This window comes from Mus caroli, chromosome 17, assembly GCF_900094665.2.
Source record: "Mus caroli chromosome 17, CAROLI_EIJ_v1.1, whole genome shotgun sequence".
NCBI classification, from domain to species: domain Eukaryota; kingdom Metazoa; phylum Chordata; class Mammalia; order Rodentia; family Muridae; genus Mus; species Mus caroli.
The window spans coordinates 22630552-22648675 of record NC_034586.1 but is presented as its reverse complement, the minus strand read 5'-3'; the positions used below and the strand labels follow the sequence as shown (position 1 = coordinate 22648675).

Sequence of the window (18124 nt, the reverse complement as noted above, 5' to 3'; positions counted from 1 at the left end):
ATTTATATTGTGTGTATAGATATATAAAATAAATCCACAGAATATCAAATTAATGTGACTGAAGTATGAATAGTCAGTCAGTTTTCATTGGATATATATGTATATATACATATATATATCACATATATATTTATAGAAAGAATATTCTCTCTTAAGAGTTTTACTGCTGCTGTAAACAGACACCATGACCAAGGCAAGTCTTATAAGGACAATATTGGGTCTGGCTTACAGTTTCAGAGGTTCAGTTCATTATCATCAAGGCAGGAGCATGGCAGCATCCAGGCAGACATGGTGCAGGAGGAGCTGAGAGTTCTACATCTTCATCTGAAGGCTTCTAGCAGAATACTGACTTCCAGGCAGCTAGGATGAGGGTCTTAAAGTCCCTCAGTGATACATGTACTCCAAAGCCACACCTCCAAATAGTGCCACTTCCTGAGCCAAGGATATACAAACCATCTCTCTCTCTCTCTCCCTCTCCCCTTCTCCCCCTCTCCCTCCCCCCCTCTCTCCCTGTCTCTCCACACACACACACACACACACACACACACACACACACACACACACACCTAGTTTCTCTAAGTAGTTTCTCTAGATAATGCTGACTAATACGCCAGGGAAGCACCTTTTATAGATGCCAGGAGCCTTTGTTTGAGACCATGACTTTTTGGTTGGGAGCACTCTTGTGGGGTTACTTTTGGTAGGGTCATACCAATCATGCCTTCAATGAAAATGGACCATTTGTTCATATGTCAGTCCCTATTAATTTGCTGCTCTGTGGATTTCTAGAGAGCCACTGGTGTTCTATGTTAGAAGGTGAAGAAACTGGGTTCTGAGGCAGCGGCAGAGGCAGCAGCTGTGCAGATGCACTCACCAGCAAGGAGGAGAGTGGGCAGGCAAGAACACAGCATTTCCCTCAGATGTCTTTACATTTGAGTGACTCCCGGAAGGCTCTGCCACACTGTGCCCCCAGCTCAGTTACTCCTTCCCCAGGAAGTCCCCCCACAGACTCACCCTGAGGCATCTTAGTTAATCCCAGATCCAATCAAGTTGACAGCCAAAGATTACCCATCACACCTGGTCCTGATTCCTCTCCAACCCCAGCAGCAGCTTCTTTATTTGAGCACATTTTACTCAAAATGAGAAAGAGAAACGAAGCCATTTGCTTCTGCTTGGTGGTGACCATAAGAGTTTCTGCACAAGTGACTTGGGAGCAGCTGGCATACGAGCAGCTGCTGTATTCATCCTATGATCCTCCCAGGACTTCTGAGACACCGTTACTGTCCAGAGGCGCCTTAGTCACAGACAAGGACAAGTACAGACAAATACAGCCCCGGGACACAGGCCAGTGAGAGTACAACTAGGACTCAGGTCTCCCTGACCATGCTACCATGACCCATTTAAAGAGCCAAGAACATAAACACTACACCCAATGCTGTGGGTCCCCGGGTGACTCGTGTAGCCTGAGCCCACTGTTGGAGGCTGTAGGGACAGTGGTGTAATAACACTTTCCAGCCCCAGGCTGCAGTCCTTCATCCCTGACAGCACCACCAGACCATCTATCTCTTAGATAGCTATAGCTATTTTTATTCTGCCCTTGCTCAAGCGTAGCTTGGACAAAGCTGTGAGTAGAGGCCTAGGGAAGACCACCATTGGCTCAGGGAAGACCACTGTTAGCTCAGGAAGAAAAAAATAATTTATATAGATGTGTTTTTTTTTTTTTTAATTCTTCAAGCTGGGCACAGCAGCACATATCTTTAGTCCTAGCATTCAAGAAAGAGAGGTAGGAGTTTGAGGCCAGCCTGGTCTATAGAGTGAGCTCCAGGGCAGCCAAGGCTACACAGAGAAACCCTATCTTGAAAAATCCCCCTAACAAGCCTTTTAAAATATCTTTGTTCCTTAAAGGACCTTTAAATTGAATCCTATTGCAGAATCCCCCTCCCCCCCCCCCCCCCCCCCCCCCGCATTAGAGCATTAGAGGTCATCTACGGCCAGCAATGCGAAGGTTCAAAATGACTGGTTCAGTAGCAATGATGCAGTCTTGCTTCCTGGTTTGCAACAAGGCTTCAAGAAGATAGAGTGGGCGAAGGAACAGTGATGAAGGAGAGCATGACTGTCCTACTTCCAGGATCTCAAGCCAGGCTATAAACTAAGTTAGAACAGACTGACAGGAGGAAACCACACTTGGTTTGTATGTGCACATGAAAATCCTGCAAACCAAGACAGTGACTGACCTTCCTCCAGCATCCGAGGTGCACAAGGAACCAAAGGAGGAGGACCTGGGAATGGATGGTGACTTTTGGTTGTTTTATGTAGATAAGTGCCACTCAGGGAGTCAGGTGTCTGGTGTAGCCACACAGATATAGCCAGATATTGCTTTAAGGTTTTTTTTTTTAATTAATTTATTTATTTATCTTATGTATAGAAGTACACTGTTGCTCTCTTCAGACACACCAGAAGAGGGCGTCAGATCTCATTACAGATGGTTGTGAGCCACCATGTGGTTGCTGGGAATTGAACGCAGGACCTCTGGAAGAGTAGTCAGTGCTCTTAACTGCTGACCCCTCTCTTCAGTCCATTTTCAATAATTAAAAAAAAAAGTGCCAGACATGGTAGCATATATTCAGCACTTGGGAGGCAGAGGCAGGCAGATCTCTGATTTCAAGGCCAGCCTGGTCTACAGAACAAGTTCCAGGACAGCTAGGGCTACATAGACCTCTCTTAAAACAAGCAATGTTTTAAAAAAGATTTATTTTATGTGTATGAGTGTCTGGCCTGAATGTATGTATGTGCCTGATGCCCACCAAGGTCAGAAGAGGACTTCAGATAACTGTGAGGTGCCATGTGGGTGCTGGGAACTGAACCCAGGTCCTCTGGATGAGCAACAACTGAGTCATGTCTCCAGCCCCCAGAAAAGTCTACCCTGAGTAGATTATTCCGGTCTCACACACTCACATTTTGGGATGACATATACTTACCCCTAACAGGCTCCAGGAAGAAGTGTGTTGGGGAAGAAGGAGCAGTACATAGAGACAGAGGTAGCTGCGGTCCAAGCACCTGAGGAGGCTCATCTGTCCTACAACTCTGGGGCTGTCGGTGCTCTTCCTATAGATGACTTCCTATAGATAACTGAAGCTATAGGTACATGGACCTGGGCTCCTAGAGACTGTGCAGGACAAAGCAGAGGGAGCTTGATCTAAGTGGGCATTTAGTGCAGAAAATGAATAACAGAGAGAGAGAGAGAGAGAGAGAGAGAGAGAGAGAGAGAGAGAGAGAGAGAGAGAGAAAGAGCGCTAGCTGACAGAGAAGTGGGGGGGGGGGAACAAGATGTGTACTACCTGAGAGCTGGTTAGGCTCCCCAGCTTGCTGGGTGGCTGCCCCTCTTCTATCAGCTGACCACTTTTTTTTTCCCCCCAGATTGAGTTTTACCATGCAACCCTGCCTGGCAGGAAACTTAGCATGTAGACCAGACTGGCCAGCCTCTGCTTCCTGAGTGGCAGGATTAAAGGTGTACAGCACCACACCCCAGCCCTGACCTCATTTAATATTTCAAAGCTGCCCTCTCTCCTCCACCCAGATCCTCCACAGGCAGATCCATTTTCCCCTGTACTAAGGGGCCTCAGAGCCCTGTGTGCTCAGGGTTCTTGCTTGGCATCCTAAGTAGTGTGAATGCTGGAAAAGTACTCATTACACTGTCCTATCCAGGGCATAACAAATAAAGTCTATAGAGTATAAAATTTTTCTTTTTTTTAAATGTAAAGTTGATTGAATCTGCAGATGGGGAACCCAAAGATACAGAAAGCTCGCTGCATTTTCTGACACATTGAGGATGTATTTAGCATGTACATCTGCTCACCTTGTCCACTACTGCAGCTTCAGATACAGTCGATACAGATATGGTAGATATGGTTAGATGCTTAGCAAAACACCTCTGGAAAAACAGCCCTTTGAAGGCTGCACCATTGGCCAATCAAAATGTAGTATATGAGCTTGCCTTGTTGCTTAATTGAATATTAAAGGAACTTATGGAACATAGCCCAACCAAAACACGAAGGGGTCTTGTGCATTTAGTTGTCTTTTTTTCACCCTCCCTCCTTTTAAGGTAGCCTTTAGAGCACTTCAGTCCCTGGAGATAGCTCTATTCCTTCGGGAGTGCAGAGTAAGTGTGGACATTGCCCCCTCCTGGCTGAGTGCGGAAGGCCGCTTTCTGCACAGCTAACCTGAAGAGGGAGTCAGGCTGTGGTGGAGGTTCAAGATGAGGCCCTGGTGACTCAATAGGTCAAATCAGACTCTAGTTTCAGAAGGCAAAGTAGAAGGGCCAAAGGGACACTTCTAGGGAGCGCAGGGCCCACACACTTCCACAGCGTGAGGATGTTGACAATTAGTGGGGAGAGTAAAGAGAAACGTTAAGACAAGACAAATCCCTGCTTGAAAGCTCCCACCTGCCACACTTAAGGCTGGAATCCGAGGGGGAGCTTCCCGTCACGGCTGCACTCTCAGATTAATCTGTCTATAATCTGTGTGTATAGTTTGCACCTCCAAGTGCCTTTGGAGGTCAAGAATTAAGAATGTATGAGTGTGTGTATATGTATATATGTGGTGTGTATGTATGTGTGTGGTGTGTGTGTGTATATATGTGGTGTGTGTGTGTGGTATGTGTGTGTGTGTACTGGGTGTGTGTGTGTGTGTGTGTGGTATGTGTGTGTGTGTGTACTGGGTGTGTGTGTGTGTATGTGTGTGGTGTGGTGTGTGTATATGTATATATGTGTGTGTATGTATATATGTGGTGTGTGTGTGGTATGTGTGTGTATGTACTTGGGGTGTGTGTGTATGTATATGTGTGTGTGTGTGTTAAGTCCTCCTTTACATACATACCTTATCTATGACTTTGCTCTTTATGGCTTTAGCTATCTGTGGCCAACCACAGATAAAAATATAAAATGGAAAATTGCAGAACTGAACAGTTCATGGGATTTTAGTCTCACACCGTCTCTACAGAAATCTCATGTGGTTCTGTTCCATACTGCCATGATGGAACCAATGACTTGGGTATGCCCAGTGTACACTCTGTATATGCAATCCACTACTACTGCCTTAGGAGCTTTCCCAGTCAGGAGACTGACGGTTCAGTTTGAATGTGTGGGATTCTGTACTACTGGGCTAGGAATTTCTATCACCCACCATCATACACACACATACACACACACACACACACACACACACACCTTTCCACTTACAATGTACTCAGTAAATCAGTCTGATGTGTACAGCCAACAGCATACACTTGGTCCCAAGGTGACCTGTCCCTTCATGACAAAGGCTTAACGTCTGCCACACCTGCTAGCTACTTCCTGTTTCCCCTTCATTCACACCAGCCTGGTTTGGACTCTGACTTCCACTGTGTGGACAGGGAAAATGACAGCAACATAAGGTAAACTGCTTAAGACCACGAGGTCTGAACATTTCCAGTTCTGGGCCTGTGATCTTCCACTCACTCTACCTCCCAGAGCCTCCAGTGCTATGAACAAGCTATGAACTTCAAGGACAATGCCAGCCAGACTGACAGCATAGGGAACCTCTAGGGCTGACCTAGCTGGGAGCCTGTACCTGGGGCATGGACAGAACTGGGCACAGCTGGGTGTCAACAGGACTGGTTTCTCACTCTGTCGTGCTTAGTCTGGACCAGAGAGAAGGGAGTCACAGAGTACCCTGCAATGCCCCAGGTCATGCCAGGATGCTAGGAGAAAGACCCATCTGGGCACTCAGAGATGCCAGTGTGGGCTGCTCCAGTGCAGCTCTTTGGGTCTCTCTCACTGACACCTCTCTTCTGTTGATGCTGGAGAGAGCATGTTAGCTTTACAAGTCCATGTCTGGTGATGTCTAGGGATCAGCCTGTGGCAGATGCTCTGTGGTGCTTTAACTTTGTTCTATTTGTGCGTACGCAGAGACACAGCCCACACACATGCCACAGCTGCACAGCTCCCTGGAGCTGCTTTTCCCCTCCCACCCATGGGGCAGAGGGAACTCAGGGTGTCAGGCTAACCGGCAAGTACCTCCAACAACTGAGCCATCTCTCTCACCCTCAATAAATTAAAAAAGTATGCACATGAGTGCTTGCCTTACATATATAAATGTACTATGTGCCTGCCTCAGGCCTACAGAGGGTCCCTGGAACTGGAGTTAGAGGTGGTGGTAAGCCACCATGTTGGTGCTAGAAATGGAACCTTGGTCTTTTGAAAGAACGGCCAGAGCCTGTTCTTAACCTCTGAGCCCTCCCTTTGCCACTGTAACTCCTTGTCTAACTTCAGGTCCTAGGAATCAGAACACGGGGAGGCATGCACATAACCGAAGGGATATCTTCTAATGTTAAGCATTTACCACTCTATTAAATAAATGAGGTTTATTCAGGGAACAGCCATCCCTCCCATTGGCCTCTCCTCTCTTCCCTCCACAGGCCCAGCACTCATGCCTCTGGACATGGTGAGAGGAGGTACACCAAGTCCCAGTGTTAATGTGCTCTCTATGGCAGCTGCAGTCCTTGGAAGCTGGGTGAGCTGGAGTGCCTCCATCCTGAAGGTTCTCGGATCCTCTATTCCACACACCCTTGCCAAGCCCTCTGGCAGGAGGCTGGGCTGCTGTGTTTCCCTCTGTTGGGTTCACCGAGCACTCGAGGGAAATCCAGTTTGGCAGCCCGGCTAGTCCTTAAGATCCCTGGATCCTGAAGCAGGCATGCACAGGCCAAAGCTGCCACTCTCGCTTACAAAAATGGAAAGAGGCGCTTTTTCACAATATAGAGAACTGTAGCGAGGAACAGGGCCAGGGCCAGGAAGATGAGCAGCTTGTCCGTCAGTTCTCGGCGGTTGTACTTTGTGATGAGCTTCCGGCCCAACTGGATGGTTCCTGACATGGACTTAAACTCTTCGTTTGCATCCAGGAGAGTCCGTGAGGAGCTGACTGCAACACAAGAGGAAGGATCCTGATTCAGACTGCACCTCCAGGGTCATAAGGAGCTGAAGCTGTGGGCTGGCCGTCAACAAGGCCAGTGCCTGAGCCGAGGGTGTGTGTGTGGTGGGTGAGATTTATTCTTCTCCTTGCTAACTATGTGCGTGTCTGTGTGGGTGTATGCACAATTGAAAGCAGCCTGACACGGCTGCTGGGTACTGAACTTGGCTTTCCTCAGGAGCACTTCCTGCTTTCCACCACTAAGCCAAGTCTCCAGCTCTCTCAGCTTTTAGATGTGCTGAGCCATTTTCCTGGATGATGTCTGTGGTAGAGGACAAACTAAGGGTAGAAATGAAGCAAGATGGCTGAGTGACAGCCAAGAGAGTAAGGTGGTAGGTTCAAGAAGTCACCAACCTTCGTCGTCTACTTTGGTGGACATGTGAAGTCTCATGAACAGTAGCATGTGCCTTTCCTGTATCCTACACTGAAAGGTCCCGGAAAGGCCACGTCTCTACAAGAAGCCATGGTAAGAAGGCGCTTGCCAGGAATGCAGTGGCGTCAAGCAGCCTCTCCTTGGCCACTAGCTGGTACATTTGAAAGGAACTCACAGTAACAGTGGCCCTAATTCCCAAACCTGCCTGGCAATCCTAGACCCATGCGCCCACGCTGCAAACCAGACTTCCAGACCCCCTGAGAGCACTGCTGACACCATCACCAGAGAGGCCGGCCAGTTCTGCATAGATGCATAACTGGAAGAAGAGGAGGGGCAGGACACCTCCCTGCCAGGATCAAGCTGTCTTGCGATCTCCTAGGACACACTTGGGAAGCCCTGGGTGGGGAGAGCCTCCTCCTCCTTACCTAGAGTCTGCATAGCCTCCTCGCTCTGTTGCACCTGCTGTGACATCATCCTGCTGATCCCCATGAGACTCTCTGTGATGGAGCTGGAGGTCTGGGCCAAACTCTCTTTGGTGGTTTTCCTGCAAGTCCAGAGGAAGGAACAATAGCAACACACGCCTAGCTTGCAAATGCACCATTTCTAACCTATCACATCAGTGCTTTTTCTTTTGTGCTTTGAGATAGGACCTCAAAATGTAGCTCAGGCTGGCCTAGGAGGCAGAATGTCCTCTCTTCAGCCACCCAGATGACAGGTGTGTGGGTAACACAGCCAGCTAGCACACATTCATTCATTCATCTCCTTCCTTCCCTTTTCTCTTCTCTTCTCTTCTCTTCTCTTCTCTTCTCCACTCTCCCTCTCCCCCTCTCCCTCGCTCTCTTGTTTTTCATTACATGGTTTCTCTGTGTAGCCCTGACTGTCCCAGAACTCACTCTGGAGACTACATTGTTCTCAAACTCACAGAAATCCATCTGCCTCTGCCTTCCAAATGCTGACATTAAATGTGTGCACCAACAACAACCTGCTTGTACATTTCTAGAACATCAGTCAGTATGGCTAAAGATGTGTGTTAAACCTACGCTCTCGAGCTCTGCTAAGGGGAACAGAAACCACATAGCTGTCTGTAAAGCAACTAGGTACAGAGAGACTCAGAAATGTCTGTTCATGCCAGAGAACTTCTTCAAATGAACCAAAGGCCTGCCTTGATGCGTCTCATATAATACTGAAAAGGCAGAATGCAGTCACACCAACAGGACTGGTTAGTACCATAATTCATGTGTGGTTAAAATAAGTCTTTTAAAAAACTATCAGGGAGGACTGGCATAGGAGGACTGGGGGGTGGATGGTAGAACATTTGGCCCTCATGCATGAGGCCCTAGGTTCAACCCCCATTACTGCAAAAACCAAAACCAACCAAACAAACAAAAACCCCAAACCAAGTTTATTCAAATGTAGTCAGGGCTGGGGACATAACTTGGCTGGTTGATGCTTGCCTCGTATGTACAAAGCCCTTGGTTACATCTTCTATTAGAACTGCACAAATTCAGTGTGGTGGTACACACCTGTAAAATCACAGCAAGTCTGAGACCAGACTGGGATGTATGAGACTCAGTATCAAAACAGAAAAAAAAATTACTTATAGAATAACATAAAGTGCAAACATTCTGAAAACAAAGAACCGCCTCCCATGGTCCTGAGACATCAGACCCAGAAGGACAGATGATACCTTTGCCGTAAGGAGTCTCCTCCTTGCAGAAGTTCTGCCTTCTCCAGGTTGTCGATAGCAAGCTTGCAGGTAAGATTGGCTTTTCGCCATGAGGTCTGGTTGCTGGAAGAGGAAGGGTTACATGTGAGGTCCTGGAGGCTCCACCGGGCTGCTCCGTCTAACCAGTTCATCCTCCCTGTGCGAGCCAGGGTTCAACCTCGCCTCCTACCACTTCCTCTTCTTTAGCACAGGTCCTAACATCTCTCAATCTCTGGGTAATGTCTCTAGAATGTTCTGTCAATACCCATCTCCTGCTTGGTCCCTGGGAGACCAGAGACATGGTACTTTGCTAGACACAGGCCCACGGTGGCTTCACTGCCTGGCGAGTGTCTGGGTGTCATCCTTGAAAACCATGACTTAGCATTCCCCTCCATCCCTAATACCCAGGCCACCATTTCTCCCGTAGGGCCTGCTAGAGGGGTCCAAGCCACAAGAACCAATATCCTTCAACATTCCTCCAGGGCTTGCTACTTTTGCCTATTTGACACCAAGCACAGGTACTACAAACATCACAGGGCACCCTGACTGGTGACTGGTGGGTCTTATTCTCACTCTTCCCCTGCTCCTTTGCAAGTGGCGGCTCGAACGTAAGCAGCACCCGAGACTAGCAAGCCGTTCTTCATTGACAAATGGGAAAAGCTAACCGTATCCCTCTGAGAATCCAACCCATGCTCTGGAACTCACATACAGCCAGCTCAAAACAAGCATGCTAAGCCCTGGACACACACACTACTCCAACAGAGCTCTTCACCCTATTAAGGGTGGCTTTTTTTTTTTTAAAGTGGTTCTTAAATTCTATGTGTTTATGACTGGGGAGGATGATTCATGCCACAGTGCATCTATAGAGTTGATTTTCTCCTTTCATCTTTTTTTTTTTTCTTTTTTGAGACAGGATCCCTCTATTTATCCTGGAACTCGCTGTGCAGACCAGGCTGACCTGCCATTTCAAACAATCAATCGTATCTTCAAAATGTTCACAGAGGTGTTCTCAGAGGTGCAGGGCACATAGCTGAGCGAGCCAGCACCTGTACAGACAGCCCAAAAGCTGATGTGCTTCAACATCAGGCCCCTGCTTTCTTCCCGCAGATGTTTAAGCCACACCAGGACCAGCATGCTTTGCTTTGCTTTCCATCCACACTAAACTGACAGTGTTTGGTGTGACTTACTACACCGCACACACACAGCTCTGTGTGTTGCTGAGGGTCAAAACCAGGAATTCGTGTGTGCTAGGCAAACACCGCACTGATGGAGCTATCTCCCTAACCCACATTTTTAATATTCAAAAACAAAAACATGATTACCTTTGGGGGCTAGAGAGATGCCTCAGCCGTACTGTCCTTCCAGAGGGCCTGAGTTTTGTTCCTAGTGCTCATACCAGGTAGCTACAACTGCCTGTAACCCCAGCTCCCACGTGTTCAAGCCCCTCACTTCCATAGGCACCTACACTTACGTGCATACACACACATATATACATGATTAAGATAATAAGAATTAAACTCTAAAAAATATGATTACTTTTGTAATACTGGGTGAATTTTTTTCAAGAATAACTGGTACTAGAAAAGCTCATTGAAAGTGAGCCTATTCAAGATGGACCAAAATTTAGTTTTCAGGGTGGCATTATTTGAATAAATGATGCACAGAAATGTAAATAAGTTTATGTCAGAATTGAGAGTTCTGATGACATTGCCACTGTGTGCTAATCTTTGATTATAAGGCTGTACGTGACATTTCTTTCTTTCTTTCTTTCTTTCTTTCTTTCTTTCTTTCTTTCTTTTTTTTTTTTTTTTTTAAGACAGGGTTTCTCTGTGTAGCCTTGGCTGTCCTGGAACTCACTCTGTAGACCAGGCTGGCCTCGAACTCAGAAATCCGCATGCCTCTGCCTCCCAAGTGATGGGATTAAAGGCGTGCGCCATCATGCCCAGCACATGACATTTCTTAATTTCTATTCAGGGAATACATCTTTTTAAACAAGTCTGGCAATATGCATCACTGTTTCTCCCTTCCCAAAAGGGTCTTGCTAATGCAGACACACGGAGGACTCTGTTAGCTTCCCCAGTCCCATGGTTTCCATGGCAATCTCTGTAATCTCTGCCATGATGGGATTCCCACAGGTTTTCCTCTGTCACAGCTCTTTGCTTATGGTTTACTATTTTCCAGCTGCAGTCTCACTGTCCGCAGCTGTGTGAATGACACTCAGCTGTCGGGAAAGACGGACAGGGCCACGGAAGTGAATGTGATGGTGTGCCTGGCTCACTGGTGATGGCACCAAGGGTTCTAAGACCATGTACTTGAACTCACTAGGAGTGCACCTGCGCAGTGTAGCAACTGCACCAAACCCTGTCAGCTTAGTGTGAGCATAAAACAAAGCGTGCTCTAACCCCAGCACCTGGGAAGCAGAGACAAGAGGATCAGAAACTCAAGGTCGTCCTCGGCACCATGTTGAGTTTGAGGCCAACTTGGAATACAAGAGACCCTGTCTCAAAAAATAAACAACAACAGAACCAGAGTCAAGAAGATGGCTCAGAGGGCAGGGTGCTTGTGTTACAGGCCCGGGGAGCTCTGAGTCCCACCCTAGGACTCACAAAGTGGCAGGAAAGAACCAACACCACACACAGCCCCCAGACCTACAAACTGCACAACTCCTTGAATATACATGACACCACACACGGGTAACTACGCAGACAACATGAGCACTGTCAACACACTCAGCTACGACTGTCCTACCCGTCCCCTCTCCTACATCTGAGACTTCTGATCTAGAAAACTCGCAGCCTGTGTGATGTCACTATGTCGCCATGAAGCCAGGCTTATCAGACAAACACATGTACACGCCTCCCAGTCAGCAAGTGACCCAGCAGGGTGGCTGTGGGAAGCTCTGCCTACCTGAGCATCTGCTTTTTGTGGTTCTCCACTTCCTGAAGTAGAAGCTGCTTCTCTGACTCCTTGTCTTGCTCCCTTGCTGACTGTTCAAGATCCTTGGAGGGGAAAACAGCTGTTAGCCAGGATGAAAACCTAAGAGCGCTTCTGTTTCTAGCAGAGGCACAAAAGTAACTGAAGCGTCCTTCACGACAGACACTTGGGAGTGGGAGGGAGCATGCCCCAAGTAATCAACTATCCTTTTAAACATATAGGCAAGTCTGCAAGAAAGAGAAGGCAATCCTGGCAGCCCAAAGATGAGCAGGAAACTGGGTGCTGGAGTGGTCAGCTCTAGAACAACTGCCCTGGCTAGAGCAGGGGTTGCCACTCCTACAACCTTGAGCCTGCAGAAATAAAGAAGAAAACATCAAACAAGAGCCCACCACACCAATGCAATGCCAGGAGGACACCACACTATATGTGTTTCTAAACGTTGTCCTTCTCTGTACTTTACTCCAACAGAGCTTTGGGGGAGTTTGAGTTCATATGTGAACATAACTTGGAAGCCTAAGGCCACCTGGGGCTGACGCTGAGCTAGAAGCGTCCCAAACCTAGGACCCACAGAAGGTTCCAGTAGCCATAAAACAGTCTTGGGATGTCCACTCTTCAGCAGAGTGAAAGCGCGGACACGTTTTTTGTTAACTCTGTTTGGTTGGAGGGGACGCAAGCAGTGCCCTACAGACTTTGGACAGAGAGAAGATTTCTCTTTCCTGAGTGGTTTGAGAACTGAATGGAAGCAAAACTAACATAAGCAGTGTCCCCAGACCTGTGACAATTCTGGGCACTGGAAGATGTGCCCTGGCCTGGCCAGGCTGCAGGGACTCCCGAAGAGATGTGCAGAAGATGAGAGCTCATGATCCCAAAGTAACCAAGCACCAAGGCAAGGGCTACCATGGGCAAAGGACGACAGAGGTGACCAACAGTGGTCCTAAGAACTCCAAGGTAATGCAGTGGTCACCACTGTAAAGATGCCACTATACCTCATGTCTCACACACTGTAAAGATTCAACAGAGCTAAAACATCTACATATTAGTTTATTCAGATAACAATCTACTTATCCCTGTACAAATTTGCATATGCTGGTTTGGAACAAGCATGCTTACCGATGTCATTTGAACAGCTCAGAAATTACATTCAGGTTTATGCCCTACAAATATTGTTAGAGCAGAAAAAAGAAAAACTGACTGTGAATTGGGGGGTGGGGGGAGGGAAGGTGTGACTGAGCGTTGTAGCTCACACCTTTAATCCCACCACCACTCAAGGCAGAGGCAGCTGGCTCTCAGTGAGTTTGAGGCAAGCCTGTTCTGCAGAACGGGTTTCAGTACAGCCAGAACTGCACACTGAGATCCTGTCTCAGAAAAAAAAAAGTGCAAATCTCACCAGTTCTTTGCTATATTTTTTGTTTAGACCCCACCCCATTCCCTACAATGCCGTCACGGCACAAAGAGCTCATATTCTATCTTTTGCTACACTGGTCTCTTCTGCCTGGCAGTGGGTCACGAAGAAGCAGAGTGGATGACAAGGAAGATGGGAGATAGAAGAGAGCAAAGAGAAACGTACAGTTTCCTTAGAAAAGGCCGCTTGGCAGTTGTCAGAGAACCCAGACTCTTTGGAAAGATAAAAGTGTGCTTTGCTGAATTCTAGCTGAAGATCACTATGCAAAGACAGATGTTTACACACCGCCCTGCCCGATGCATGTACTATGCAGGAACAGCTTAACTCTGAAGATGGAGGCCAGTTCTCTCCTATTAGCATACAACAACCTTGCTGAAATACAAAAAGCATTTGCCTCAGTGCTTTTTGAGTCTCCAGATCTAGACAGCATGCAAATGCTGAGGAAGCGCAGATAAAATCTCATTCACTGGCCTATCGCCCTGCTAGATGCCAGCCACACAGCTATGCTGAAGGAGAGGCTGGAGGGAGGCAGGGGTAACAACATGACAAATGAGTACATCTACATGAGAACATTTACCTAAACCCAGGGAAGGAAATAAACACCAGCTAAACATGCAGGCACTTAGGAGACAGTAGTCGTCAGAGTTGCAGAGTTTGAAGAAAGGCATTTTAAGAAAACGATTAGCGGGCTGGAGACATGGCTCAGCGGTTAAGAGCACTGGCTGCTCTTCCAAAGGTCCTGAGTTCAATTCCCGGCAACCACATGATGGCTCACAACCATCCGTAATGAGATCTGGCGCCCTCTTCTGGAGTGTCTGAAGACAGCTACAGTGTACTTACATATAATAAATAAATCTTTAAAAAAAAAAAAAAAAAAAAAAAAAAAAAAAAAGAAAACGATTAGCTCTAAGAATTAAGGCAGGCAAGCAGCCCAAACGGATACCTGTTAGGAAAGAAATGGCTAGAAAAAACTACAGCTGTATAAACAGGCTGGTAGGCTGTTCAGGTGGAGGTCCCCTCCCCCCACACACACATGGTTAGGCTGCAGCATGTCCACTCCCACAGTGGGAAGATATCAGCGAAACAAACCCTGGGAAGATGTGGAAGTATCAGATCAGAACAGTTACCTATTGGGAGGAGGGGGGCAGAGAAGAAATAAAGGACATCCCCAAGACACATAAAGGAGAGACCAATGGCTGTGGACCCCTACATATGCACATACGATATGTTTATAACACAGAGAAAGCAAGATGCTTTTTAAAAGTTCAGATGGAAGAAGCAATAGCGGAGATGGAGATCACCCAGGGACAGCGACAGTGCTGACACTCTGAAGTCAGTTCAAGGCAGAAGCATTGTCTAAGCTCTCCTTCTGCCTACGTTTCCGCCAGCTCTGGAAGGGACTGTCTTCATCGGCTAAGGAACAGTATCTGTTGAAGGACGGTTTGGGGACAATATCATTTACCAGATGCAGCAAAGCCAGGTGGTTCTAGACCCACCCAGTGTTGGGCAGATTCGTAGCACTCATCCCTAGGACACAGCAGTGGAGATGGCTGTTAGTCACATGACACGGGCACCACAGTGAAAGTGAGGCGTGGTCATGAGCAAGCGGTGGGGGCTGTAACTCCAGAAATTGGGAGGAGGCTACTGTGCAAAATAATAGCACCCGAAACGCCAAGGATGCGCTGGCAATGGACTCACGCAGGGAACGAATGAGTGTGTAGGTTCCAGACTTGGTTAGTCCAGTCACCCTCACAGTCACAATGTTTCCTACTCTCTCCAGGTGGCATGTGAAGGACCTGGTCAACTCTCAAGCAAAAATTCTTCTTGGCCGGATCACGCACCCCTGCTCCCCACCCTTCCTGAACAGTGGCTCTGCAGCCTCACTCACCTGGATCCTCTGTTTTAACTGTTGGAACTTTTCTTTCACCTTAGTATTCAGTTCAGTAAGCTCACTTAAGGGTCCAGAACAATCTCGAATATCCTGGAAGGCAATGAAGAGATGAGGGGCCTTTCTCCCGTCAGTGAAATGAAGTGTCCTCATTGGCACAGTGAGAAAGCAGATTCAGACACAGCTAAGGTGGCCCAAGCTCTACCTCATCCTGCTCAGTGCTGCTCTCCTCCACACAAGAGCCAACTCCTCATTTTCAGCTTCCTCGTAAGATTAACACCGAGAGCCTAATATGAATAAACAGACTGGATGTACAGTTCAGTAGTACAGCACTTGCAGAGCACACTTGGAGCCCTGGCTTTCAACAGCAGCAAAACACGAGAGAGAGAGAGAGACTGACTCTCACGTGCAGGCATGCACAAATACACACAGACATGAATACACACCTCTGCATGCACATAGACTCCATATGCATTGTATGTGTGTAGATAGACAGATAGATAAACAGGTAAGCCTCAACCTTGTCTTAGATGTTTAACAAAGTGCTATTCACTAGGAAAGGCTTAAACACCTTCCATGTTCAACAAAAATAGACATCTAAAAAATACTGTTAAGTTCAGATCCTTCCAACTCTAAAATCCTGATGCCTAAATCCCTAGTGACCTGTAACAAAGTTAATTTAGTCTGATTTTACAAACCATATGTTGCAAGTCAAAACGTTTAAAGATGAACTGAGAATTTGCTTCTGGAAAGAAAGTCAGAATTATGAGAGCCAAATTTTAGAGCAGGTTCTAGACTTAAGCTACATATATTCAAATCCTGCTTATAGCAATTTATTAGTGCAATCTTGGCAAACTTCAGTTCTCTGGGTCTCCATTTCTTCACCTTACCTATGCCAAGATCGTATTTCTCTGTGTAGAACACTTAGCAGAACAGCTGGAACACTGTAAGAATACAATGTATGGGCCTATGCCTACTCACTAGTAACCATAAGAGCCCAAAACACGTATGTCACCAGAGGCCTACCTAACAGGAAACTTTATGATAATATAAAGTATTATGATACTAGTATATAATTTTATATTAAGGTATAATATGAAAACCCAACTTTTCAAATTTTGGATATAAGGGTTTTTTTGTTTTGTTTTGTTTTTTTGAAGACTCTATGTAGTACAGGCTGGCCTCAAATGCATGCTGGTCCTGCTTATGCCTCCCAAGTGCTAGAGCCACTACACTAGCAACTCTGTGTTATGTATGTATATGTATTTATAGATGCATTCTGAGGACTAAAACCAGAGCCTTGCACATGGCTAAACTTTTAACTCTACTCTGAGCTAAATTTACCCCCAGCCTCTGGTAATCTCACTTGTATAAATCTTGTTTATTTTTCTAGAATTGGCCCATGTTTTTTGTTTGCACATCTCAGGAGTAAAGTTTGCGGCATTTCTTCACCTGTTCTCTAGCTTACTCACAAAATTACACTTCCTCACAGCACAGGATAAACTGCTAATGTGGCAGAGTGTACATCTGGCTTACCAGAGAACACTCCTCTCCACGCTCCTTTTTATAGGGGCTAGTAAGGCAAAGCTTACCCCAGCAGCTAGGCACAGCCCATTTATGCAGCACTGGGGATGGTGAACCCAGCGCCGGGCAAGTCCTCACCAGCAGAGTCGCACCCCTACCCTTTCCTTATTTGCTGTCACAGATTGTATTCTGAGCCAGTTGGGTTCTTTTTGCCAAACTCTGGAGCCATTTCTACATTCCCTGTTCTTGCTTGTGTTCGATTTCTTGCACTACTGTCTCCTACTTAGACCTGCTTCCAGATAAGCGCCTCATTTTCCGGTCTCTTTCCGGGTAGGGAAGCTCAAAAATGCTTTTCCTAGGCTGGTTTTCCCCATCCAGGTCCTAGTACTGGCACTGCCTGCCTTCTGACCCAGGATTTTGCACAATATTTGAATTCTTCGTGCAAAAAAAAAAAAAAATTAGAACCACGTCCCAGGTTAGTTAGTTAGCTTCGGGCAGGGACTGTCGGGCCAGGTGGCTTTGGGTGCCCTCAGGGTCCCTAACTTAGGGAAGTGGGCGTGGGAGGCGAGCAGGGCGAGGGGTGGGGCGGGGCTACAGCCGAGACTGCGGGTGGGCGGGCTAGCCCAGCACGACAGCAGTCCAAGGAAAGGGAGCGGGCGTTTTAGGGTAGCTCAGGGGTGGGCAAACCAACCGTTCGCAAAAGAAAAGCCCTGAAGGTCAGTGATCTCCGGGAACCGACCGAATGGTGCCTGAGGAGCCATCCTGGAACCGGACCAGGCGCGAATATTCTGGAAAATGTCAGGGTGGCCATCGAGAGCCGGACAGGAGCCTAAGAATTTGTACCTGGATAAGCGCCTTCACCTCCAGGTCGAATTTGACAATCTCTTGGTTACAGATCCGGACGTGGACATCCTGGGGAGCCGCCATGTTGGAAATGCGGCTACGGCGAGCGGCAGCAGCCAAGCTTGAGCGCGTTCACGTGGCTCCTGCCCGCCTTTCCGTATTTCTCCAAATGTGATGCTGTGGGAGACCTTGTGTGGATCAAACCAGGTCACCAGTCCAGACCTGAAACTTTTCTTGTCACGTAGAACACGCACAACTTCTCTGGTCTTCTCCTACTAAACGGAAAAGTGGAGTGTGATTATGAAGAACTATTAGAGTTCGGGTTGGGGGAGGGGGAAATACAACTCAGGCCATGATGATGGGCTGGCATGCCACATGGCCTTCACGTTTGTTCCCAGTACTAGAGATACAACAACAACCTATTCTATTCTAGTGACCTTTTGGATAGGGGAAAAA

The 18124-nt window shown here is 47.2% G+C and overlaps 1 protein-coding gene across 1 annotated transcript; it reads right to left on the bottom strand.

Moving 5' to 3' along the window:
* Positions 1–6382: 6382 nt before the first annotated feature.
* Positions 6383–17915, bottom strand: Bnip1 (BCL2 interacting protein 1). Its single transcript, XM_021185963.2, has 6 exons — positions 17669–17915; positions 15302–15394; positions 11985–12076; positions 9060–9161; positions 7798–7916; positions 6383–6951 (listed from the first exon to the last, which is right to left on the bottom strand). Exons 1-6 carry the CDS (start codon positions 17750–17752, stop codon positions 6755–6757), a joined length of 687 nt encoding a protein of 228 aa, XP_021041622.1. The 5' UTR covers positions 17753–17915; the 3' UTR covers positions 6383–6754.
* Between the last annotated feature and the right edge of the window lie 209 nt (positions 17916–18124).